This window comes from Coregonus lavaretus (assembly GCF_964263955.1).
Source record: "Coregonus lavaretus genome assembly, chromosome: 2".
NCBI lineage: Eukaryota > Metazoa > Chordata > Actinopteri > Salmoniformes > Salmonidae > Coregonus > Coregonus lavaretus.
The window spans coordinates 7,218,095-7,244,773 of NC_139989.1; the positions used below are offsets into that span (position 1 = coordinate 7,218,095).

Consider the following 26,679-nt stretch of genomic DNA (forward strand, 5'->3'; position numbering starts at 1 on the left):
TTTAATTTCCTACCAAGTTCTCTTGTTGGGTGCTCTGGGGGTTGGAAACTTGTTTTAAAAGGGCAGTATGTCAACACCCCTTCTATTTCCCACTGCCAATGGCACATGCCAGGTCGTCTATTATTATGTTATGTGTCCCAATATAGTTTGATTTGAAAATACATTTCACGCCACGTTTATTTTCAAAACATCCAGAATAAACGTTCCTTAATTAAATTGGGTTAGGTGTAAGGTTAGCAGTATAGTTAGGGTTATGGTTAGTTTGAAAATGTGATTTTTAGGAGAAATTATCAAAGTTCCAGCTTTGCCAGTTACTAAGCAACTCTGAAATGCTGTCTAGTTGATTTACATCTTACGTTCCATATTAAAGCTACATTCTGCGATTCGAAAAACAACAAAATGGGTTCCTGACACTTGTTTTGGTATAGAGTGGAGCGATGAAGCTAGGGAAATGTACCCCTCTCAAATTCATAGACATCACTCTTGATGCAAGGACTATAGCGTTGATCGCAAAATCAGCTATCCAAATCATGCTGTGATTGGGTATTGTGGTTCTGCCATGACTCTTTCGCATGCATGCACTTTACCAATCGGCTATCTGATCATTTGAAAACATCAAACCTGCATGAGAGAAGCCATTGATCACTAATGGATGTTCACAACATTGCTAACGAAATTGAAGAAAAACTCCAACATGCAGGCTATAGTTTGGCAGTGCTTTATTGTAACAACCAAACCAGTCTAGGAAATGAAACTGAGGCGACTGTATAGTCTACAGTTATTCAGCCTATCTTTTTCTTCTACCTCCTTCAACTACTTAAAAACGCCCTCTTTCTCTAGCCTTTCTTTCTCTGCTTGCTCCTGCGCTCTCCTCTCAGCCCCTCTTTCCTCTTCGAGTTGAGCCTCTAGCATTTCATGGGCTTTTGGGCCACCTCTTGCCTCTTGAGCTCCAGCACTCCGGACAATTGTCTCTCCTCCTCCTCTTTAGCAAGAATACTCTCAGCCTGTCTTTTGTCTTCTTGTTCAATTTCCTCCCTCACTTTCTCCTCCCTGAGTTCAGCCTGTAACATTCCCTGGGCTTTCTGGGCTGCCTCATGCTTCGAGCTGCAGAGCATTGACCACCTGTCTCTCCTCAGGCTCTGGTTGGGTCGGGCTTAAAATGTTCATTCTCGACTAAAACTCTAATTTCCATGCTCTCTTTATTTTCTCCTGATTGAGTATTCATTTCTCAATTTCAAGCTGCAGTTTTCTGGAGTTTGAGGACTTCCCTCTGCAGCATTGATACTTCTTCATCCAGACTAGATGACGTGCTCGTCCTGCTATTTCAATATATATCACATATTAGAGTTGATCAAATAGCCTTAGGACAGGGTTCTTCAATTCCGGTCCCGGAGGGCCCGAAACACCTCTGTTTTTCATCCTCTCCTTCTAATCAGGGGCTAATTTAGACCTGGGACACCAGGTGAGTGCAATTAACTACCAGGTAGAAATAAAAAACAGAAGTGTTTCGGCCCTCCAGGACCGGAATTGAAGAACCCTGCCTTAGGACAATAGCAATAGGCTAGTGAGGTTGAGATCTACTTCTACAGTTCTCACCTTGTGTTTGCTGGTACTACGTTAGCACACTCCGGGTTATTTTCTTACTACATCACATCTATGGAAATAAGTGCTAAAAACACACACCGACCGGACTAGAGCTCAACATGTGAATCAACATGCTGCAGATCTCATGGCGGATGATTCCACAACTCTTCATAGAGTTCATTCATCCTAACAACTCACTCCAGTCGTTTCAACACCACTAAATCAAACAAATCAAATTAGAAAAACAAGGTTATTCAGATTATGACACACATTACGTATTAGGATAATCAATCAATCTTCAATTCCATTATCAATACAGCGTTTTGTCATGTTTTATAACCAAGAGGGATGCAAGCAAAGACAAAAATCAGTTGTCAGTGCACGTCAGGTAAAACAACCACACACCAACAAAGTTCACTTTCGTCTAACAACCAAAAATGCAACATGCTGATACCTTTTGTTCTGTTCTTTTTAGAAGCCACCTCTCCAGGACTCTCATCTGATTTGGGAGAGGAAGAACAGTAATAAAACACCAAGGCCATTAGAGCTACTTCACAATACATTGCAGCCATGGTTGATAGTTAGCCTGTAAGACCCGTAGGATTCAGGCACCATTAAAGCTGCAATACCTAACATTTCGGGCAACCCATCAAATTGACATAGAAATATGAGTTATAGATCTGACACTCATTTAAAGCAAGTCTAAGAAGCGGTAGATCTGTTCTATGTGCGCTATTTCTCTGCTTCCCGTGGTTAAGTTTTGTTTTTGCGTCTTACTTTCGGGTTTGGTACACCAGCTTCGAACACCTAAAAAATATTGCTACACTTCCTTGTTTTGTCACAAACTGAAATTAGGCTAACTATTATTATGTTAGCAACCAGGAAATGGCGGAGCGATTTCTGCATAGTGCATCTTTAAACTTGCAGGGATACTTAGTGTAGCCCCCAGTCCCCTTTGGTTTAGGAATGGATTAAAGATATAACACAGTAATTAGCAATACAATGTGTGTGTGAAAATGGTAGAACACATCTATGCAGTTAGGCATATGTGAATGTCAATTATGTGAGCGAATGTTTTCATAATATATGCCATTTAGCAGACGCTTTTATCCAAAGCAACTTACAGTCATGCGTGCATGCATTTTGCGTATGGGTGGTCCCGAAAATCGAACCCACTACCCTGGCGTTACAAGCGCCATGCTCTACCAACTGGGCTACAAATGACCACATATCCTATAAACTACTCACAAGTAAGACAATGGTGAGCTCTACCGTTGAACAACTACTCAAACAAGTAGCTTTACAATAGCCACCCACTTCATCCGCTAACTCAAAATCTTATAAGAATATTTAGAACGAATGTAAAAAAAAAAATATATATATATATATATATATTTATTTAACCTTTATTTAACTAGGCAAGTCAGTTAAGAACTAATTCTTATTTACAATGACGGCCTACACCGGCCAAACCCGGACGACGCTGGGCCAATTGTGCGCCGCCCTATGGGACTCCCAATCACGGCCGGTTGTGATACAGCCTGGAAACGAACCAGGGGGTCTGTAGTGACGCCTCAAGCACTGAGATGCAGTGCCTTAGACCGCTGCGCCACTCGGGAGCCCACAATGTGAAGTCGTCCTGGATGCAAACAAATTTGCTTTAAGGTGACCTGGAGCAGAAGGTTGTCTCCATTATATAGGTGTCAACAGTCATAGGTTTTAGTTAATTAAATATACTTTATTTCTCAACAGACATTATTAGCATTAAGCCAATGTACCTCTGACCCTTGTCCATGCCCCACAGAAAGTTAGTCTGATACAGGTGTCCTTATAACAACCACTACAGATTCAAAACTCAACGTCTTCAAAAGTATGACTGATGATTTTATTAATGAATTCATGATAAACCACACGCATATGCAAGCACACATTACCATTTTCATCCCGACAGAGTAAAACTCAATGAAACTGGACTTAAACTAAATATCAGTCAAAGTACCTTCAGGTTTTACTTTTTTCATAGCATCCACAGGCTTGTTTTTTTATAAGAAAGGAAGAGCTTTTTAGCTTCATCAATGGTCAACAAGAATTGACTCATACAACAGACTCACCACCATTAAATAAGTGGGCTACCTTTTGGCTTTTCTGTTTTTGGAATAGGAACCTCTACAATCTTCTCCGCTGACATTTTTTCAGAGGACAAACAGAAACAAAAGTAAACGTGTGTCAAATGAAGAAGTGTCTGAAAACACATTTAAGTTCATCAAATACGTTGTGCCGCTGCCTAGTTCATAGTCTTCCATAACACAGGCAAAACACTCCCGTCTATGCCCCTTCATTAAACTAGAACCGTTTTCCCCCCCCTACATTTTAGGTCTCATTTTATCCTTTAAAATGTAGGCTTGTTAGAAGAAGTCCAATAAGACCCAAAAGTAACCAAACTAATATATATATATATATATATTTTATTTTTTTAAAGAATTAGATCTATTCTGAACAGGGAACAACTTGAATCCACTACTGAGATGTCATTTTGCCTTACAAAAGCCTGTAGGAGCTGCAGTTTGTCTTATCCTCAGTCTAATGACAGGTAGCCTAGCGGTTAGGAGCGTTGGGCCAGTAACCGAAAGGTTGCTGCTTCAAATCTCTGAGCCGACTAGGTAAAAAAAAATCTATTGATGTGCCCTTGAGCAAGGCACATAACCCTAATTGATCCAGGGTCACCGTCAATAATGGCTGATCCCTGGCTCTGACCACACTCTCAGGGGGAGTGGGATATGCACAAAAAAACTCCAATTTGCACATGTGTGAAATAGGACAAATGTAAGCACCCACCCAATTATCTTAAAAAATAAAAGAGGATTTATGCTCAAAGCTTAAATTGGGCAGGATTATAGAGGCGCAGATCCGCCACCTCTGGACGGAGAAAACAGACAAACAGTGCAATATAAAATTGACGGTAAACAATCATCCAAACTCTATACTCAATTGAACAACTTCCACAAAAAAACAAGTTTCAACTCAGGCCTTGGTTGGCTACACACAAGACAAAACTTGTCTCTCTCTCTCTCTCTAAAAAATGAAAAGCAACAAAAGCTAATTTCAATCACAGTTTTGACCAAGGTGTTGCATGAAGTTGTGGCCTATGATTTGCCTCTTGGTCAAAACACCACGTGAGTGATACAATATTTCCACGCATGAAGTCTTCTACCTCTGATCCCTGACTGCACTGTCTGTCAAAGGGCTGGTTTAAAATCCATGGCCACAGAGCCACAGTCCAGAGAAAGTTGATTCTCACAAAGTGTGACCATGTCATGCCCACCCGAAATCAATTGTCCAACTTAAAAAACACACGTACGCACGTACACACAGACAAAAATGACACTTTTATTCCCAAAGAGATTAAAATCATTCTGGAGAATAAATTCTCAGGGAAGATACTTTTTTCTTGTCCTCTAATTATGTCAAAGGAAAGAAGAACCATTAGCTACAGTGACACAGTATGTTTTTTTTTTTTTTGAGGACTGGTCCATTTGCTAGGCAATATGCAGGGTCATGAGGGAGTTCAGCAAAAAACTCAAAATGTAGGCCAAAGTCAACACGCACAGGGAGCAATCAACCAGGAGGAAGTACCTTTTTTCAGCGTTTCCTTTTTGGGAGCAGGAACTTTGGCCTCTTTTTCGTCTAACATATAAACAAAACCAAAAAAGATATTAGACACAGCATGGACCATGTCGGAGGGGACTGTACGTGCCATTTCAAAAGAGTGCACACTGCATCATACCGCAAGTTTTACACAATCGCTCAAAGGATATCAAACAGAAAGAAGTCACTTATTCTGGTCATGATCCAGTCCTGTACAAAATGCATACAACAATTCATCGATGCCCATAATCGTTGATAGTGCCCATGTTTGTAGATACTACACATAAAATAATTCCATCAACACTGTGATAGTCATATTTATTCCTTAGACAGACGCTCAAACTTTTATCTCACAACATAATAAACAAAATGCAGTGTTCCGATATTTTATGTCCAGATATTAATAGACTAGGCCTGCATATTGCAATAGGCCTACCTAAAATGGTTAAGTAGGCCTATACACACACACACACACTTGCTTCAAATAGAAGTGCAAAACGTTGCAGAGTCGCAAATTCAGTGGTCATTTGGTCATTCACATTGCATTTGTGCATCATTCAAGCATCTCGCCAACATCACACTCAGTGTCAGTCCTTTCCAGATGTAGGTCTAATACCATTGAGTCATAGGAATTTAGACAAAGTAGTCATCCTTGACCTAGTGCTAAACTGAATTAACATACTACTGCTGGGAAAAGAGAGATGACTGCTAGACTTAGAATAGACAGTGCAAATAGATACAGCATGTTTTGATCAAACAAAGATGAACATTGCTGACATAAGCTTTTGAGCATAAACACGTTATGTACTGCAGTATCCAATGTTGCATTGCTAAAAATATACATTACATACTTTTTTGTGAATTAAACTATGAGTCACATAAACTGTGACATACAATGTTATCAGAAGCCTGAACCATGTTATGTGGATGGTTGTAAAGATAAAAGAATTCATTGACATTTCTGATTAGAGTAAAAGGATTTACTGTAAGGCTTTTAAGAGTATAGATTAACTGATTACATTCAAATCAAAACATGTTTCTTTTTACCAATGGTCTAAATGCAGAAATGAGAAATTCAGTTTAACTGGCAAAATTAAGATTTAAATAGCACATAAATGATTAATTCAGCCAGAACAAAGATGTGCAAAGAATATGTGCATCACAACGATAATGAGTAGTGCAAAAGCTTAGAAAAAGTGCAAAGCATAAAAGTCTTCAAAGTCCAGGCCAATATTCCCAATGGCAAGCACCATCGCAGCAAGGCCAAAGTCGAGGAGGACAAAAACATAATATCCTCTTCTCAGACATTCTTTTCACAGAGACACGACCAGCGCAATTTTCTATTTCCTCCAGTTAGAGTTGAGGTGACCTTTGACCTCACCCAGTAGACTGGTCTCATTCTGCTCCTCATGGATGGCAAGCTAGGAGTGGAACGCTCAGGAGCTTTTGACTACTGATCCTGTAGGTCTAATATAATGCCCTGAACCCCACCACCATTCTGGGACGTACCAGCATCACCCTCCTCCTCTGCTGTCTGACTCTCTGGATCCTCCACCTTCTCTACGGGAGGAGTGATCACGTCATAGAGAAACGTGAAGAAGCCTTGAAACCAATCAGAGCCCCCCTCGGCTAAAATACCGAAGATTTCCTCTAGGGAATCTGCGTTTTCATTAGTAATTTCACCGCCCTCTTTGGTCAAGCCTGACGAGAGAGAGGAGAAAAACAAGGGGGAAGAGAAGAGGAGAGAGGATGGAGAGAGGGAAGGGAAGCGAAATGAAGAGAGTGGATGGTAATGCAGAAAAGAGAGAGGCGTATAAGTTGAAGAATAGAAGAGCGACAAGAAAATACCGCCTTTAAAAGTTGAGAGTTTAGCTGTCTGAAAGTGTAGAATGTTGAAATGTCGCTACCAGCTATGGACAGAGGTACTGTAACCAACTCTGCGCAGTGTTTTTAGTCAGTCAGGGACAGTCATTAGTCCTTCTCTTTGATTGGTAAAGTCTTTATTAGTCCCTTTATTAGGCCACACAGGACAAGAGCTATTAGGCTACACATTATGGGAAATGGAAAGTGTCAGTGATGAGACAGTATTGTAGATACAGTCCCTTCAAAAAGTATTCAGACCCCTTGACTTTTTACACATTTTGTTACGTTACAGCCTTATTCTAAAATGGATTAAATAAAAATAAATCCTCAGCAATCTACACACAATACCCCATAATGACAAAGCGAAAACAGGTTTTTAGAAATACCTTATTTACATAAGTATGACACTCGAAATTGAGCTCAGGTGCATCCTGTTTCCATTGGTCATCCTTGAGATGTTTCTACAACTTGATTGGAGTCCACCTGTGGTAAATTCTATTGATTTTACATGATTTGTAAAAAGGCACACCTGTCTATATAAGGTCCCACAGTTGACAGTGCATGTCGGAGCAAAAACCAAGCCATAAGGTCGAAGGAATTGTCCGCAGAGCTCCGAGACAGGATTGTGTCGAGGCACAGATCTGGGGAAGGGTACCAAAACATTTCTGCATCATTGAAGGTCCCCAAGAACACAGTGGCCTCCAACATTCTTAAATGGAAGAAGTTTGGAACCACCAAGACTCTTCCTAGAGCTGGCCGCCCGGCCAAACTGAGCAATCGGGAGAGAAGGGCCTTAGTCCAAGATGGCGAAGTAGTGCAGTCCTGTTTCTGTCGTGTGTCTGTAAATAGCCTGTAAATACCCTGTTTTTTTTGTATTTTTCGTACATATTTCCCTATCAGACTTTTCATCCTTCTACAAAATATACTTTCCTGCAACCCGCCTCACTCAATGTGGAACGGATTCTATTATTGACTTACCTTTTATCTAGAATCTACAGTTGAAACTAGCTAGCCAGCTAACTAGCTACTTGCTATTAGCCACAGCTAGCGGTGTTTCACCCAGATCATTGGATTTTTTTCCGCGGGATTAATTTTAATCACTGGACATTGATCACCGGATATTCGGCCAGTCTGCACAGCGCGTTATCGACCCAGAACATATCAGTTTTTCCGCCGGAATCACTGATTCACTGGACCTTTAACTCCGGATTCATCGCTACCAGCTGGCTACAACAAAACGGACGCTGTGGTCTGGCTAATCATCCCGAGCTAGGCCCATCTCCCGGCTATCTACCTCTCTATCAACCGGACGGGACCACCTAGTGTTGACACGGAGCCCCGCCGATCCTACACGACTGGTCTGCCGACGAAATCGTCTGATGTGGTTACGACGTTAACCACGAAGATTCCATCCATCTGCTAGCCCTGGCCCGTTAGCACACGTTATCCGTGGCCTCTTACTCACTAAACTGAACTAGCTACTTGCTATTAGCCACAGCTAGCGGTGTTTCACCCAGAATATTGGATTTTTTCCGCAGGATTAATTTTTAATCACTGGACATTGATCACCGGATATTCGGCCAGTCTGCACAGCGCGTTATCGACCCAGAACATATCAGTTTTTCCGCCGGAATCACTGAATCACTGGACCTTTAACTCCGGATTCATCGCTACCAGCTGGCTACAACAAAACGGACGTAGCACACGCTAGCCGTGGCCTCTTACTCACTAGCGCTTCACCACCGGACCTTATGATAACTCAGCTATACAGCTGATATCTGCTGGACTGTTCCTTTTTACGGTACTACATCCTGTTTATGTTTAGCCTCAGCCCAAACATGGTTAGTTTATTGTTGTTTCGGTTATTTCTAATTGTACTATATCACTGTAGACCCCCCAGCCTAGCTAAACCTGCCTTAGTTAGCTCCTTTGTCCCTCCCCCCATACACTCAGAGACCGACTCAATTGATGCCTCTAGAGATACTATCTCTTTCATTGTTACCCAATGCTTAGGTTTACCTCCACTTTACTCATATCCTTCCATATCCTTGTCTGTACATAATGCCCTGAATCTTTTCTATAACACCCGGAAATCTGCCCCCTTTATTCTATGTACCCAACGCACTAGAAGACCAGTTCTTAAAGCCTTTAGCCGTATCCTTATTCTAGTCCTCCTCTGTTCCTCTGGTGATGTAGAGGCTAACCCAGGCCCTGTAGCCCCCAGTATCACTCCTACTCCCCAGGAGCTATCATTTGATGACTTCTGTAATCGCAAAAGTCTTGGTTTCTTGCACATAAATATCAGAAGTCTACTTCCTAAGTTTGAGTTATTCACTGCGTTAGCACACTCTGCCAACCCTGATGTTCTAGCAGTGTCTGAATCCTGGCTCAGGAAGGCCACCAAAAATTCTGAAATTTCCATCCCCAACTATAACATTTTCCGTCTAGATAGAACTGCCAAAGGGGGTGGAGATGCAATCTACTGTAGAGATAGCCTGCAGAGCTCTATCATACTATCCAGGTCTGTGCCCAAACAGTTTGAGCTTCTACTTCTAAAAATCCACCTTTCCAGAAATAAGTCTCTCACTGTTGCCGCTTGCTACAGACCCCCCTCAGCCCCCAGCTGTGCCCTGGACACCATATGTGAATTGATTGCCCCCCATTTATCCTCTGAGTTTGTACTGCTTGGTGACCTAAATTGGGATATGCTTAATACCCCAGCCATCCTACAATCCAAGCTAGATGCCCTCAACCTCACGCAAATTATCAACGAACCTACCAGGTACAACCCTAAATCCTTAAACATGGGTACCCTCATAGATATCATCCTGACTAACATACCCTCTAAATACACCTCAGCTGTCTTCAACCAGGATCTCAGCGATCACTGCCTTATTGCCTGCGTCCGTAACGGGTCCGCGGTCAAACGACCACCCCTCATCACTGTCAAATGCTCCCTAAAACACTTTAGCGAGGAGGCCTTCCTAATTGACCTGGCCCAGGTATCCTGGATGGATATAGATCTCATTCCGTCAGTAGAGGATGCCTGGTTGTTCCTTAAAAGTAATTTCCTCTCAATCTTAAATAAACATGCCCCATTCAAAAAATACAGAACTAAGAACCAATATAGCCCCTGGTTCTCCTCAGACTTGACTGCCCTTGACCAGCACAAAAACATCCTGTGGCGTACAGCATTAGCATCAAATAGCCCCCGCGATATGCAACTTTTCAGGGAAGTTAGGAACCAATATACACAAGCAGTCAGGAAAGCAAAGGCTAACTTTTTCAAACAGAAATTTGCATCCTGTAGCACTAACTCCAAAAAGTTTTGGGACACTGTAAAGTCCATGGAGAATAAGAGCACTTCCTCCCAGCTGCCCACTGCACTGAGGCTAGGAAACACTATCACCACCGATAAATCTACAATAATCGAGAATTTCAACAAGCATTTTGCTACAGCTGGCCATGCTTTCCATCTGGCTACCACTAACCCGGCCACCAGCTCTGCACCCTCTGCTGCAACTTGCCCATGCCCCCCCCGCTTCTCCTTCACACAAATTCAGACAGCTGATGTTTTGAAAGCGCTGCAAAATCTGGACCCCTACAAATCAGCTGGGCTAGACAATCTGGACCCTTTCTTTCTAAAACTAGCCGCCGAAATTGTCGCAACCCCTATTACTAGTCTGTTCAACCTCTCTTTCATAACGTCTGAGATCCCCAGAGATTGGAAAGCTGCCGCGGTCATCCCCCTCTTCAAAGGGGGTGACACTCTAGATCCAAACTGCTACAGACCTATATCCATCCTGCCCTGCCTTTCGAAAGTATTCGAAAGCCAAGTTAACAAACAGATCATCGACCATTTCGAATACCACCGTACCTTCTCCGCTATGCAATCCGGTTTCCGAGCTGGTCACGGGTGCACTTCAGCCACGCTCAAGGTCCTAAACGATATTATAACCACGATTGATAATAGACAGTACTGTGCAGCCGTCTTCATCGACCTGGCCAAGGCTTTCGACTCTGTCAACCACCGCATTCTTATTGGCAGACTAAATAGCCTTGGTTTCTCAAATGACTGCCTCGCCTGGTTCACCAACTACTTCTCAGATAGAGTTCAGTGTGTCAAATCGGAGGGCCTGTTGTCTGGACCTATGGCAGTCTCTATGGGGGTGCCACAGGGTTCAATTCTTGGGCCGACACTTTTCTCCGTGTATATCAATGATGTCGCTCTTGCTGCTGGTGACTCTCAGATCCACCTCTACGCAGACGACACCATTTTGTATACATCTGGCCCTTCATTGGACACTGTGTTAACAAACCTCCAAACGAGCTTCAATGCCATACAACAATCCTTCAGTAGCCTTCAACTGCTCTTAAACACTAGTAAAACTAAATGCATGCTTTTCAATCGAACGCTGCTAGCACCCGCCCACCCGACTAGAATCACCACTCTCGACGGGTCTGACCTAGAGTATGTGGACAACTACAAATATCTAGGTGTCTGGTTAGTCTGTAAACTCAACTTCCAGACTCACATAAAGAATCTCCAATCCAAAGTTAAATCTAGAATCGGCTTCCTATTTCGCAACAAAGCCTCCTTCACTCATGCTGCCAAACATGCCCTCGTAAAACTGACTATCCTACCGATCCTTGACTTCGGCGATGTCATTTACAAAATAGCCTCCAACACTCTACTCAGCAAATTGGATGTAGTCTATCACAGTGCCATCCGTTTTGTCTCCAAAGCCCCATACACTACCCACCACTGTGACCTGTACGCTCTTGTTGGCTGGTCCTCACTACATGTTCGTCGTCAAACCCACTGGCTCCAGGCCATCTATAAATCACTGCTAGGCAAATCCCCGCCTTATCTTAGCTCATTGGTCACCATAGCAGCACCCACCCGTAGTCTGCGCTCCAGCAGGTATATCTCACTGGTCATTCCCAAAGCCAACACCTCCTTTGGCCGCCATTCCTTCCAGTTCTCTGCTGCCAATGACTGGAACGAATTGCAAAAATCTCTGAAGCTGGAGACTCTTATCTCCCTCAATAACTTTAAGCATCAGTTGTCAAAGCACCTTACCGATCACTGCACCTGTACACAGCCCATCTGAAATTAGCCCACCCAACTACCTCATCCCTATATTGTTATTTATTTTGCTCTTTTGCACCCCAGTATCTCTATTTGCACATCATCTCTTGCACATCTAGCATTCCAGTGTTAATACTATTGTAATTATTCTGCACTATAGCCTATTTATTGCCTTACCTCCATAACTTGCTACATTTGCACACACTGTATATATATTTTCTGTTGTATTTCTGACTTTGTTTTTTTTACCCCATATGTAACTCTGTGTTGTTTTTATTGCACTACTTTGCTTTATCTTGGCCAGGTCGCAGTTGTAAATGAGAACCTGTTCTCAACTGGCTTACCTGGTTAAATAAAGGTGAAATAAAAATAAATAAATAAAAAAGTCAGGGAGGTGACCAAGAACCTGATGGTCACTCTTACAGAGCTCCTCTGTGGAGATGGGAGAACCTTCCAGAAGGACAACCATCTCAGCAGCACTCCACCAATCATGCCTTTATGGCAGAGTGGCCAGACAGAAGCCACTCCTCAGTAAAAGGCACATGACAGCTCACTTGCAGTTTGCAAAAAGCACCTAAAGGACTCTCAGACCATAAGAAACAAGATTCTCTGGTCTGATGAAACCAAGATTGAACTCTTTGGCCTGAATGCCAAGCGTCACGTCTGGAGGAAACCTGGCACCATCACTACGGTGAAGCATGGTGGTGGCAGCATCATGCTGTGGGGATGTTTTTCAGCGACAGGGACTAGGAGACTAGTCAGGATCGAGGCAAAGATGAACGGAGCAAAGTACAGAGAGATCCTTGATGAAAACCTGCTCCAGAGCACTCAGGACCTCAGACTGGGGCTAAGGTTCACCTTCCAACAGGACCCGACCCTAAGCACACAGCCAAGACAACGCAGTAGTGGCTTCGGGACAAGTCTCTGAATGTCCTTGAGTGGCCCAGCCAGAGCCCGGACTTGAACCCGATCGAACATCTCTGGAGAGACCTGAAAATAGCTGTGCAGCAATGCTCCCCATCCAACCTGACAGAGCTTGAGAGGATCTACAGAGAATGGGAGAAACTCCCCAAATACAGGTGTGCCAAGCTTGTAGTGTCATACCCAAGAAGACTCAAGGCTGTAATCGCTGCCAAAGGTGCTTCAACAAAGTACTGAGTAAAGGGTCTGAATACTTATGTAAATGCAATATTTCCGTAGTTTATTTTTTTTGTGCAACATTTTTATAAAACCTGTTTTTGCGTTGTCATTTAGGGGTATTGTGTGTAGATTGATGAGGGGAAAAAACAATTTAATAAATTTTTTAATAAGGCTGTAACCTAACAAAATGTGGAAAAAGTCAACGGGTCTGAATACTTTCCGAAGGCACTGTACACGCGGCAGGTGGCCAATATTACAACCATAAGCAATATGGTTGTTGGTTTTGAGCTAAATCTCACACAGAAATGTAGAGTGTTGTTGTAGCTGTTGTAGGAGTTAAATAACGCTGTGAAGAGGCTTCCAGAGGACTTCAAGCTCTTTTGAGCTGCACACTAAACAAAATATTTACTTCTGAACAACTGTGTCCAGGAGTACTTAAATTGAACAATTTTTTTATGTGAAGATTCAGTAACAGCTTCAACAAAAATGTCTGGTTTTAAAGCCACAAACTTTAGTTTTTCCCATCTAAGTAAGCTGTTTAGTTTATGGCACTGGTACTCAAACTAAAGAAAACCAAGTCAGTCATGCACAAGTAACCTTTACTGTAGAGGTCACAAAAAGGTAATTATTAAAAATGCACTTGCCGAGTAGTACTTTGGCGTCCTCCACATCGAAGTCACCGTCGCCATCTGCATCATACGCTGAAAGTTTACCTGCGAAAAGGTCATAGTTAAGGTCGTCATAAAAAACATTCAGAGTACAGTCCTTTCCACAAATAAGCCTAATGTTGGCCTATCCATCAAAATCATTTGGGGGGGGGGGGGGGGGTACGACGACACGACATACAATACAGGACATTCACATCCTCTATAATTAGAAACAGTTAACAGATAATTTGCTTTCTTTAATGTGATTCTCCGGGTTTTAGTTTTACATCACTACTTGCCAATGAAGTCATATTATGGTGTTCAAAGTGGAACCGTATCATATTTACAGCCTATGTCTCAGCTCTGAATTATTTCTACATTTCTGAGGGGGATGTGGGGGGTTGTGGTCAAGGTGATTCTGCTGAACTGCAGCAGTATAGACATACAGCAGACGTAGCAGCAGCCACTCGACTGACTGCAGACTGCAGACATAGCTGTACCACAGACTGACTTCCTGTAGTTACACACACTGCCTGAGAGAGGTCACACTGTGCGTATGGTGACTGGTCAGATTCATTCAGTATGGAGAACTGATCCTTTGATTAATCAGGGAGTTCATAATCACAGTAAAACTCAAACTGTTTGGGAAATTAAGTGAATTTGCTGGTCAAAAGGTTGGGAGGTGAGGGGATAGGGAAATTAAGCTATAAGTAAGCCTAAGTAAGTAAGCCTTGTCCGAGCCGAAGCGACCCATAGGCTCACGTTTCTGTAGCGTGAGGCAGCTTGATGTACAAGTACACCCCCTGGATAGGACACTAGTCTGTCGCAGGGCCTTGATGAAATAATGCTATACCTTCAATTCAAAGAATTTGCTTCTTCAAAATCAGACATGAGAACTAAGAACTTTCAGTATGAGTCAAAGGTGGATTTACAGTATGCAACATCGGCAAGCCAAGACAAATATGTTGTTACTGCATATTGTTAAATCATTATTTTGAGGCATATTATAATGTAAACTATTCAAAACTAATAACAGATAGAATTGAAGATATTTTTGTGAAGTATGACAGATGGGTTTGAATTGTTTGGTGATGCATGCAAGCAAAGACCATAAATACCTTGTAAAACCTCTGAAAAGTTAAAACGGAATTCCTTTGCTCTCGCTGCATGCAAGATTAAGACACACAGGAGTATTTTGTTTTTAGGGGTATCATCAAGATCAAAAGTTCATTAAACAGCGACAGTATTGGGCCTACTTCACGCTACACATTAAATTGGTTACTAAATTATAATTTTTTACAAAACCTCTTACTAATATCAGTACAAATTCATCTTTCCAATTAATTATCTTCTTGAAAAGTTTGACAAGTAGGTCATGGCTTCCTGTCTGAGATGTGTTCCTGTCCAAACCACATACAACATTTCGGTTCCTGTTTGAGTCAGAGAAGGCATGAAGTGCTGTTCCTACACATCTACAGTAAGCTGAGGTCAGAACATCATCTAGACCAGTGTTTACCAACTCCAGTCCTCCAGTACCCCCAACCAGGGGCGGTGTGTTCATTAGGGCGATATGGGCGACGCACTGCCAAACGGGAAAAGGAAGGGATTTTTTTTCTAATCAATTATATCACGGCAACAGTAGTTATTAGTGTTCTAATCTAGACGTCTGATCTGCCACTAAATGTCCAATCAGGCTAAAGTCGTGCTTCAAATGGCCCCGCCCGTTTTGGGGCGATTTCAGTCAGGTTGAAAATCGCCCAGAAGTGTCTCATAGCCTCTCATGTAAAATCTTTTTTTTTTCAAATATCAGAGCTTTTAATACAATCTCTATGGGTTCCGGGAGGGCTTGCACTTACGCGCTTTCGTCATACGTAACATAACTAAGAAAAGAGCGGGTAGCAGCGTCAATCAAGATGGCTAGCGTTCAGTGCAACTCGATTGTCTCTTTGAAAGAAGTTCGTTTTTGTCGGCGAACAAATCAAGATAAATTGGCAACGAAACAATTAGGACCTCCCAGACCAAATTTAATAATTCAACAGGTTTCTACTAAAGGGGGAAAGTCCTACACCCGAGGATTTTCCAAAAATTGGGCTGTCAAAGACCCACATGGATAGCTGTTTGAGATTGTCTGCTTTGGGGAGAGTGAACATTGCCACTCAACTGGATGAGGGATACAGGCTAGCTGTCCGCCGCCACAACGATGAGGTTAGCAAGAACCGCCACATCCTCAGCCGGCTAATCCAGTGTGTGAAGTTTTGCGGAGTGTTTGAGTTAGCTTTGCGAGGCAAAGATGAAACGGAGGGCTCCACCAACCCTGGTATTTTTCTTGGACTTGTCAACTTTGTGGCACAATTAGATGAGGTGTTTGATGACCATCTTAAAAATGCTAAAGTTTTCAAGGGCACATCAAAGACCATTCAAAACGAGCTACTGGAGTGTATGCTAGCGGTCATGAGGGAACATATTGTGGAGGAGGTGAAGTCGGCGAACTTCGTAGCTATCCAAGCTGACGAGACCACGGACGTTTCTACACAGACACAGCTGGTGCTTGTGCTGAGGTACATAGATAGCAAGAAGATTTTATTTTTTTCCTGGGGCTTTTTCACAAAATCATGCCCCACGTCGACATTCTGTACCAGAAGCTACAGAAGAAGGACATCGATGCTGTCTTCATCAAACGTGCCCTCGACAGCTTCACAAGGAGTGTGCAGGCCATAAGGTAAGATTAAACAATATCATTCGATCTTTCTCAAAGCAGAGCTTTATTTGAAAATGTATGCATGAAAGGAGACATCATCATATTTACAAATCTATACAATTGGCCAGAATATGGTTGTTCATTTTTACAAAGCCATACAGATAGCTGTGTTTACCTTTTCTAGAAATTATTTTCAACTTCTGTTTTCAAGCAAAATGTCTATCACTGTTCATTTTCACAAATCTATACAAGAGGGAAGAATATGGAAGTCTATAAAAATTTCTTATTACCAATAACTTGCATCAATGTTTTCAGTAGCCTCTATCAAAAGCTCCTGCTTGCTTGTTGTGAATTATGCTCAGGTGCACATATTTCCAATTCAACCATGAGGCCTTTTTGAAGCAAGTAATGTGTATATCAGTATTGACTTATATGCTGCCCCTGTCTTCATGTTGTTGCTGGACATATCTTTTTTTAAATGTGTGTAGGTCACCTAAATCATCAGAAAAATTGCCCCCCCTGAGAATTTTTTCAGGAGCCGCCACTGCCCCCAACTGCACACATTTCTGTTGTAACCCCAGACAAACTCACCTGATTCAACTCATCCAGGGCTTGATGATAAGTTGGCAAGTTGAATCAGGTGAGTTTGTCCAGGGCTACAACATAAACATGTGCTGTTGGGGGTACTGGAGGACTGGAGTTGGGAAATACTGGAGTAGGGGGCTATACTCAATTTAGGCTAAACATGTAGCATACTAACACCCAATGCCCTATATTCTACATGATAGAAAACCATTACCTGCTCTACACAATATATTGCAATACAAACATTTTGTAACGTTGTGCATTCTTATCTTGAAAGAGATAAAAAGAGGCAATAGTTTATCAGATAACGGTTTACTTACAGCTTGCCGATACAGTAGTTACTTGTTAAAATAGTAACCTAATAAAATAATAATAGCATGGTAATTACACTTTGGTTTCTTTGGGATTCATTGACATACCAGGTAGTTACCAATTGTGCTGAATTCATTGAGGTAATTATTGTTACCACATTGTGCCTTCTTAGTAACATGTAAATACCAGGTACCAGCTTAAACCGGGCTGTAAAATAAAGCATTACTGTTTATCATAAGAATGAGGGGAGCTCAGGTGACTCACCGATGACGTTGTCGTAGTCCACCAGGTCCAACCACACCACAGCCACGGAGCTCCACACCCCCAGGAGAGCCAGAACCATGAACCAGGTGAAGATCTTAGTGCCGCTAAAACCACCACCAGCACCACCACTACCCACACTAGCAGCACCACCACCCCCACTAGCTGCAGCAGCCTCCGCTTTCACACCATTCTTATTCACCACTGCTGCGGGCTTCACCTCTGGAAAAGAAAGGACGCAATGAGCATATGTCAATTATTCTGACTGGGGCATAGGGTACTGGGACATATCGCAGTCATTTTGGAAGATGTACTTGCTACGACTGTGATATGTTGTTGTCTCACCTAGATATTTTAAGATTAATGCACCAGTGTAAGTCGTTCTTGATAAGAGCATCTGCTAAATGTGTAAAATTGTAATATAATTTTTACTGGACATTTTTCAGTCATTGTGATTGACAGGACTGAAAGAAACGTGAGCCATTCTTTTCCCAGTGGCCTTCCTCAGAAGCTATGAGTTAGTGTGAGCAGATCTGAGTAGAGGAGGACTGAGGGGAATGCTGAAGTCCGGTTAGAAAATAACCCTGCCTGGATCAGATTACTGAATGACAGAGGCAGGCAGAAGACTTAAATGCCCCAGCCCCTGACTAGTCCGACAGGCTCAACTAAAGGTCTCCCATAGTAGGACCACGCAAGACAAGCTTTACTATGACAAGTAGGCACAACGAAATGCAAGACGTCCCAGTATGAAACGTGATATTGGTTAACTAACCTATATCTATATGAGGAACAAGGTATATGAAACACCAAGAGAGATCTGGTTCTCTCCCCCCCCCCCCCCCCATTACCTAGACATGTTTTCAGTGAGACCCTAGGAGGGGTATTCCAACTAACAGTAGAGGAGTAGTCTCAAGTTGGCATACTTCCTAGTGACATAGGCTATTCACACGAGGAAACTCGATAGGTTCGCAGAGAGGAGATGTCTGATGGTATAACTCAACATAGGCTCTTGTTCTGGATGTGTAAAGACATAAATGTGTATCCACAACATGAATAGGGACAGTATTCATACTGTAAATTGATAAGATAAAACCACGAATAGAGCGAGAGAGTGATGGTGACAACATGACCCGACAGAAGGGTAGGGAGAACTAGAGCGAGGAAGATCGAAAGTGTGAACAGGTGGTTATTCAACTACTAAAGGCTCCAAAGATACAGGTTTGGAACGAACACACAGCTACCCTACTGTAACTGTACAAGTTCAAAAGCATTGCTGTATACGAGGTAACACTACAGTTCCAAGCAATATACAGAAATACACTAGCCTAAGTGACGAACAACACCCTAGCCTACTTTTGCAACAGTACCCGTGCCTTGACAAGTCACCATGTTCTATATTCTTTAGTCCTTTTAACCTTTAGCACTTTTATAAGTATTTTGTGCTTTTAAATAGCTACCCATTTAGAATAGGTTGCTGGCCAAGGTTGCTCTGTCTACTACCTTTTGTAATAGCCCTACGTTACTGCAGACACTCTTCCTACCAAACACTGCTCCGTTACCCAAAATGACAACTCAATCCTCAACACACTGTTTGTTACCATTCCACATTTCTGAATGAAGCAGTTAAGCAGAACCATTAGCCTATTGTTTACAAATCCCCTTGACCCTACCTAGGATTTCTTCAGCCAATATGGCTTCTTCACAGATAGGTTCCTCCATCACAGTTTCCTCCATCAGGTCTAATGAAGTGGGATCCACGATGAGAGAACTCCTCGATTTTTCCCAGTTTCTGACAAATCCCCCCTGCCTGAATCAGTTGTAGATGTCAGCTGGAACTTGATACGGCCAAACTGGTCCGAGGGACTATTTTTAGAGCTGTCGAACAAATATGGGGAGGGCATTCCGAGTGTGTGTCACTACTCTGCCTTAGCCAAATAGGACGGAGGGGGGACTGTGCAGAATGAGGTGCCTCTGTTTCTGCTGCTAAAGCCACTTTCTACCACTCTAAATTCCAAGCATCTGCCTCTAACCCTAGGAAGCTCTTTGCCACCTTCTCCTCCCTCTCTGTGGATGACTTCGTCAACCATTTTGAAAAGAAGGTTGACGACATCCGATCCTCGTTTGTTAAGTCAAATGATACTGCTGGTCCTGCTCACACTGCCCTACCCTATGCTTTGACTTCTTTCTCCCCTCTCTCTCCAGATGAAATCTTGCAACTTGTGACGGCCGGCCGCCCAACAACCTGCCCGCTTGACTCTATCCTTTCCTCTCCTATCATTGCTACGCAGACGACACACAACTAATCTTCTCCTTTCCCCCTTCTGATAACCAGGTGGCGAATCGTATCTCTGCATGTCTGGCAGACATATCAGTGTGGATGACGGATCACCACCTCAAACTGAACCTCGGCAAGACGGAGCTGCTCTTCCTCCCGGGGAAGGACTGCCCGTTCCATGATCTCGCCATCACGGTTGCCAACTCCGTTGTGTCCTCCTCCCAGAGTGCAAAGAGCCTTGGCTTGACCCTGGACAGCACCCTGTCGTTCTCCGCTAACATTAAGGCGGTGACCCGATCCTGTAGGTTCATGCTCTACAACATTCGGAGAGTACGACCCTGCCTTACACAGGAAGCGGCACAGGTCCTAATCCAGGCACTTGTCATCTCCCGTCTGGATTACTGCAACTCGCTGTTGGCTGGGCTCCCTGCCTGTGCCATTAAACCCCTACAACTCATCCAGAATGCCGCAGCCCGTCTGGTGTTCAACCTTCCCAAGTTCTCTCACGTCACCCCGCTCCTCCACACACTCCACTGGCTTCCAGTTGAAGCTCGCATCTGCTACAAGACCATGGTGCTTGCCTACGGAGCTGTGAGGGGAACGGCACCTCCGTACCTTCAGGCTCTGATCAGTCCCTACACCCAAACGAGGGCATTGCGTTCATCCACCTCTGGTCTGCTGGCCCCCCTACCTCTGCGGAAGCACAGTTCCCGCTCAGCCCAGTCAAAACTGTTCGCTGCTCTGGCATGCCAATGGTGGAACAAGCTCCCTCACGAAGCCAGGACAGCGGAGTCACTCACCACCTTCCGGAGACACTTGAAACCCCACCTCTTTAAGGAAAACCTGGGATAGGCTAAAGTAATCCTTCTACCCCCCCTTACCCCACCCCCCCCAAAAAAAAAAAAAAACATTTTGTAAAGTGGTTATCCCACTGGCTATAAGGTGAATGCACCAATTTGTAAGTCGCTCTGGATAAGAGCGTCTGCTAAATGACATAAATGTAAATGTAAAAACACTGCAGCAGAATTGGCACTTGTCCAAACACAGACAATGTAATAACATGACAGTTGCTGCTGCAGAGGTTGAACTTGAACTTCTCTAGAATTGAGCATGTCATTACACTACAGCATTTATAGCTTGCTGTAAACAAGAAAATAAAAAAAGTTGCTTAAATGTGTGAACAAGCAGCTCATGAATAGGCAGACACACCCCTTCTGCTACTTTACTGTGCACTACTGGTATAATAGAGTAATAATGTATTTTATAATGTATTGTTTTATGATGTAGGCTGTTGTTACCTTTTGTTGTATTGTAATTGTTTTAATCCTGTTTGGACCCTTGGCAGCAGCTAATGGAGATCGTCATAAATATTTAGAAAATACTACCAAATGCTTTACTGGCTTACCAACTTCCAATGATTTAACCTAGTCTAACAATTTTGATACCATACTTTAAGGGAGGACGCTGTACTGTACATGGCACTCTCTCGTATGCTTCTATCAATCGGGCACGCAATATGCTAGTTACCTTGATACAGAAACCATCACAGTCATCATTACATTTTAAATGGTGGTGGACAACTGTAGTATTTTTGGTGTCAACTCCGACTCCTGCTGACAAAAATGACCAAAATTAGCTACAGCTGCAATGTCAGAGTGTGTGCATGCACACTAATGAACTGGCTGATTGATTAGCAATGCAAGGAGCAGTCTGAAAATCTCTACTAACCAAAATAGTAAATGCTAATTAATAGCCTACGTCAGGAGCATATTAATGACTCCAGGATTTTTGGAGTCGACTCCGACTCTCCACCACTATATATAAACCTGTAAGGCTATCGGCTAATCTTAGTTTGTGTTTAACATAATAATATCCTCTATAATAAGTAGGGCATCATGGTAGTAGGTACATAAAAGGCGGCCAAAGGTTTCTTTGGTTTGGGCTACCAGCTGTCCAACCTGGATGTTACATGGCAGCGACCATGAAAATGAAGAACTGTCAGGCATGCGCAAGCCTGCAAAATGTCTGGAGTTGGTTGATGTTGCCTTGGCTACGACCACTGGATCCAACGGATGCCACCCTAGTGTAGATGCAGTGTCTCTTTTGCAATACCAGCACAAACAACCCATTTAGTTCCCAGCACAGCAAACAGTGCCAAGCATTAGTAGGCTATGCCTTTCTATCCGATATTACAAATCACAGTACATGCTGACTTTGTATGATACTTGGGATATGCCAAGCAAGTCCGTACAATGAAAACAACACAATTGAAATCCATGCATTGACTTACAAGGAACTGTAACATATCAACCACTCACAACACTTTCCACTTGTTTAGACTCGGTGCTTACAATGACACTCTCCTTCAACGATATTTGAAGAGGAGTAGGCTATTACTCGTGTGTTAAACACGTTAGGTAACCCTTTAATGATCCCGGCTGCTATAATCACACAAAATCCAGTGCAGAGTTACACAGGCTTTTTACCAGATCTGCGTGTCCAGGGATGGTCTGGATGAATGACATGGTGTGCACTGAAGGGAATAATTTGATAACTATGAGAGAAATTCCCCCGTATTGCCACACACGTCAACATTATTCATCATAATTTGAGAATAGAGAAACAAAAAGCCTAAACCAACCACCGAAGACAAATAGCTATAAGCTCCCTTCTAAATGTATTGAAGACATAGCTAACCTGCTGACACAGTTGACAACAGTAAACGTTAGAAGCAGCGGGGCAACATTGTATCATTGTTGTAACTGTAGCTAGTTGCTACATTGTAGCGTTACAAAATAGGCGCTGCACAATTGGCTCGAGGAAATAACATTATCAAAGACTTTGCCTCCAGCTCCTGCAGTTGCATAACTGGCAAAAAAATATTTAACTGGTTGCAACATCAAATACTCTGAGACCAGGTTGTTTAACTAGCTATACTTGCATATTAATCTATAGTTCACTAGCTATGCTGTTATCTAGTTAGCATAGGGATTAGGGAAAGGTACCGACCTTTTTTGGCTTGGTTTCTGGAATTCTTCCTTGGAGCCATTTTAAGTGCACGGATGCTGATAGTTCAAAGGGTTAGAAATGTTCAAATATTTAGCCTGTAAACCTTCTTGTTCCCTAAATTAATTTCTGATACCTCCTTATTAGTGGTAGCTTCCTACTGCTTACTATTTCAACAAAAAGTAATGTCCTCATTGATACTGACAAGCTAAAGTTTAATAATGAGTGATCTCAAATTCTGCCAGTCCACGACAGGGAATGAGGTCATGGGCGGAGTTTTCACCGGATTCTTTTTTGCAGTAATTCCACCGCGTGAACCACTATCGTTGGGAGTGCCCAGAGAAACCGCCCTGTAGTTTTTGATAAATTGCCTGGCCACTCGACCCCTTGATCCGGACAAACGCTACGCTACGCCCACGGATGTACATTTATTCTATGTAGCGAACTACAGAGCAGCGGAATAATTTTGTGTGAGTTGTCAGGCTATTTGATAACAGCAAAACGTGGCAAAAAAAGGGAACGTGTCCTCTGTCTATCGCGAGATCTTCACAAAACATAGCGATCAGAGGTTTAGGTGGCTGCTGGCTGGAAACACTAGGGGGTCCTATCCCCCCTCATCACCATTATATGTATGTTTCCTTTCAGATAGAGGTGGTGGTTCTGGGAGGGACAGAGGGGACTGTATTGTATCCAACCTGAGACAGGAGGGGGTCTTCTCTGTGTAGCTGGTGGTGCCTCAGTGTGCTGGGGGGGATTCCTGCAGTATCTTCCCAGGGTCAGATTTTACGGGATTGTCCCTGGAGAGGTTAATCTGTAGAGCGAGAGCTAGACAGAGAAATCGCCTCAGGGATGACTATACACTTGCAAGAATTATATCGTTTGTATATACACTACTGGTCAGAAGTTTTAGAACACCTACTCATTCAAGGGTTTTTCTTTATTTTTACTATTTTCTACATTGCAGAATAATAGTGAAGACATCAAACCTATGGAATAACACATATGGAATCATGCAGTAACCCAAAAAGTGTTTAATTTTGATTTGTTTATGTTATATTTGAGATTCTTCAAATAGCCACCCTTTGCCTTGATGACAGCTTTGCACACTCTTGGCATTCTCTCAACCAGCTTCACCTGGAATGCTTTTCCAACAGTCTTGAAGGAGTTCCCACATATGCTGAGCACTTGTTGGCTGCTTTTCCTTCACTCTGTGGTCCGACTCATCCCGACCCATCTCACTCTGGATAAGAGCGTCTGCTAAATGACCCCAAACATTTGGGGTTATGGTTGGGGGATTGTGGAGGCCAGGTCATCTGATGCAGCACTCCATCACTCTCCTTCTTGGTAAAATAACCCTTACACAGCCTGGAGGTGTGTCGGGTCATTGTCCTGTTGAAAAACAAATGATCGTCCCATGATCGTCCCACAAATACTTATTTTACACCATAATTTGCAAATAAATTCATTAAAAATCCTACAATGTGATTTTCTGGAATTTTTTTCTCTCATTTTGTCATTTTGTCTTAGTTGACGTGTACCTATGATGAAAATTACAGGCCTCTCTCATCTTTTTAAGTGGGAGAACTTGCACAATTGGTGGCTGACTAAATACTTATTTTCCCCACTGTAAATCAGACAGTGTCACCAGCAAAGCACCCCCACACCATAACACCTCCTCCATGTTTTACGATGGGAAATACACATGCGAGATCATCCGTTCACCCACACCGCGTCTCACAAAGACACGGCGGTTGGAACCAAAAATCTCAAATTTGGACTCATCAGACCAAAGGACAAATTTCCACCAGTCTAATGTCCATTGCTTGTGTTTCTTGGCCCAAGCAAGTCTCTTCTTATTGGTGTCCTTTAGTAGTGGTTTCTTTGCAGCAATTCGACCATGAAGGCCTGATTCACACAGTCTCCTCTGAACAGTTGATATTGAGATGTGTCTGTTACTTGAACTCTGTGAAGCATTTATTTGGGCTGCAATTTCTGAGGCTGGTAACTCTAATGAACTTATCCTCTGCAGCAGAGGTAACTCTGGGTTTTCCATTCCTGTGGCAGTCCTCATGAGAGCCAGTTTCATTATACATTTACATTTACATTTAAGTCATTTAGCAGACGCTCTTATCCAGAGCGACTTACAGTTAGTGAATACATTTTTTTTTTTTTATACTGGCCCCCCGTGGGAATCGAACCCACAACCCTGGCGTTGCAAACGCCATGCTCTATCAACTGAGCTACATCCCTGCCGGCCATTCCCTCCCCTACCCTGGACGACGCTGGGCCAATTGTGCGCCGCCCATGAGTCTCCCGGTCGCGGCCGGCTGCGACAGAGCCTGGATTCGAACCAGGATCTCTAGTGGCACAGTTAGCACTGCAAAGCAGTGCCTTAGACCACTGCGCCACCATCATAGCGCTTGATGGTTTTTGCAACTGCACTTGAAGAAACCTTCAAAGTTCTTGAAATGTTCTGTATTGACTGACCTTCATGTCTTAAAGTAATGATGGACTGTCGTTTCTCTTTGCTTATTTGAGCTGTTCTTGCCATAATATGGACTTATGGCTATCTTCTGTATACCCCCCCACCTTGTCACAAAACAACTGATTGGCTCAAATGCATTAAGAAGGAAAGAAATTCCACCTGTTAATTGAAATGCATTCCAGGTGACCTCATGAAGCTGGTTGAGAGAATGCCAAGAGTGTGCAAAGCTGTCATCAAGGCAAAGGGTGACTATTTGAAGAATCTCAAATATAAAATATATTTTGATTTGTTTAACACTTGAATGAGTAGGTGTTCTAAAACTTTTGACCGGTAGTGTATATATATAGTTTTTTATAGTTCAGCATTTGAGGTTTTCCTGATAAATAATGTTGCATTTCACATACATGCAGGTGTACAGACCCAGGGCCGGCTCTAGCCATTTGGTGGCCCTAAACGAGATTTGGTTGGGGGGCCCTCAACCTAGTGGAAAAACATTTTAGTGTAGAGAAACATTTTAGTTTTAAAGCTAATTTCCTGCAATTCTACACATTTGTGACGACTTATGCCATGTTACTATGATATCGGAGTGAGAATAACTAAATCAATGGGGGGCCCCCTGGAGGTCAGGGCCCCTGGGCACATTCCCTGCGTGCCCGGTCGGTATTCGCCCATTTTTTTTTTTGCTGACATGGCTAATTGAGTGACTATCAGTGACTGACATAACATGAGAAAAACTGCTGACGCACAATCACATTTCGAAATTGCACCTGGTGTATTCTACCATTCTTACCCTCAATAGTAAATTGAGACCCCGACTGAGTTTATGTTGCTTATGCCTGGAACCAGCCTTGTACAGACCCATAGATGACAGGGCTCAGACCATGACAACTGCAGGCCTGCTTCCAGCAGCATTTGTATTCCAACTCGGTCAACTACACTACAGAATAGGGTGATGGAGAAGAAACACTCTTCATCATCATCACACAAATATCACATTAACATTGCAATTGGTAGCTTGTTGTGTCCTGGAATTATGCAATATGATTTGTGACCGCAAGTCTCTGATCAATGCAATTCATCTTCCTC

The 26,679-nt window shown here is 42.9% G+C and overlaps 1 protein-coding gene across 3 annotated transcripts in view; it reads right to left on the reverse strand.

Annotated features, from left to right (window-relative positions):
* The window catches only part of LOC311102806 (aspartyl/asparaginyl beta-hydroxylase-like), a 46,655-nt gene extending 23,084 nt beyond the window's left edge, over window positions 1–23,571 (reverse strand). For all 3 annotated transcript variants that reach the window (XM_084144224.1, XM_084144223.1, XM_084144222.1), the window contains exons 1-3: window positions 23,112–23,571; window positions 17,831–18,049; window positions 13,969–14,037 (exon numbers count right to left, since the gene is read on the reverse strand). In XM_084144224.1, the coding sequence (XP_084000350.1) occupies window positions 13,969–14,037; window positions 17,831–18,049; window positions 23,112–23,151 (328 nt within the window). In that variant the 5' untranslated portion in view covers window positions 23,152–23,571. The remainder of the gene's footprint in view (window positions 1–13,968; window positions 14,038–17,830; window positions 18,050–23,111) is intronic.
* Between the last annotated feature and the right edge of the window lie 3,108 nt (window positions 23,572–26,679).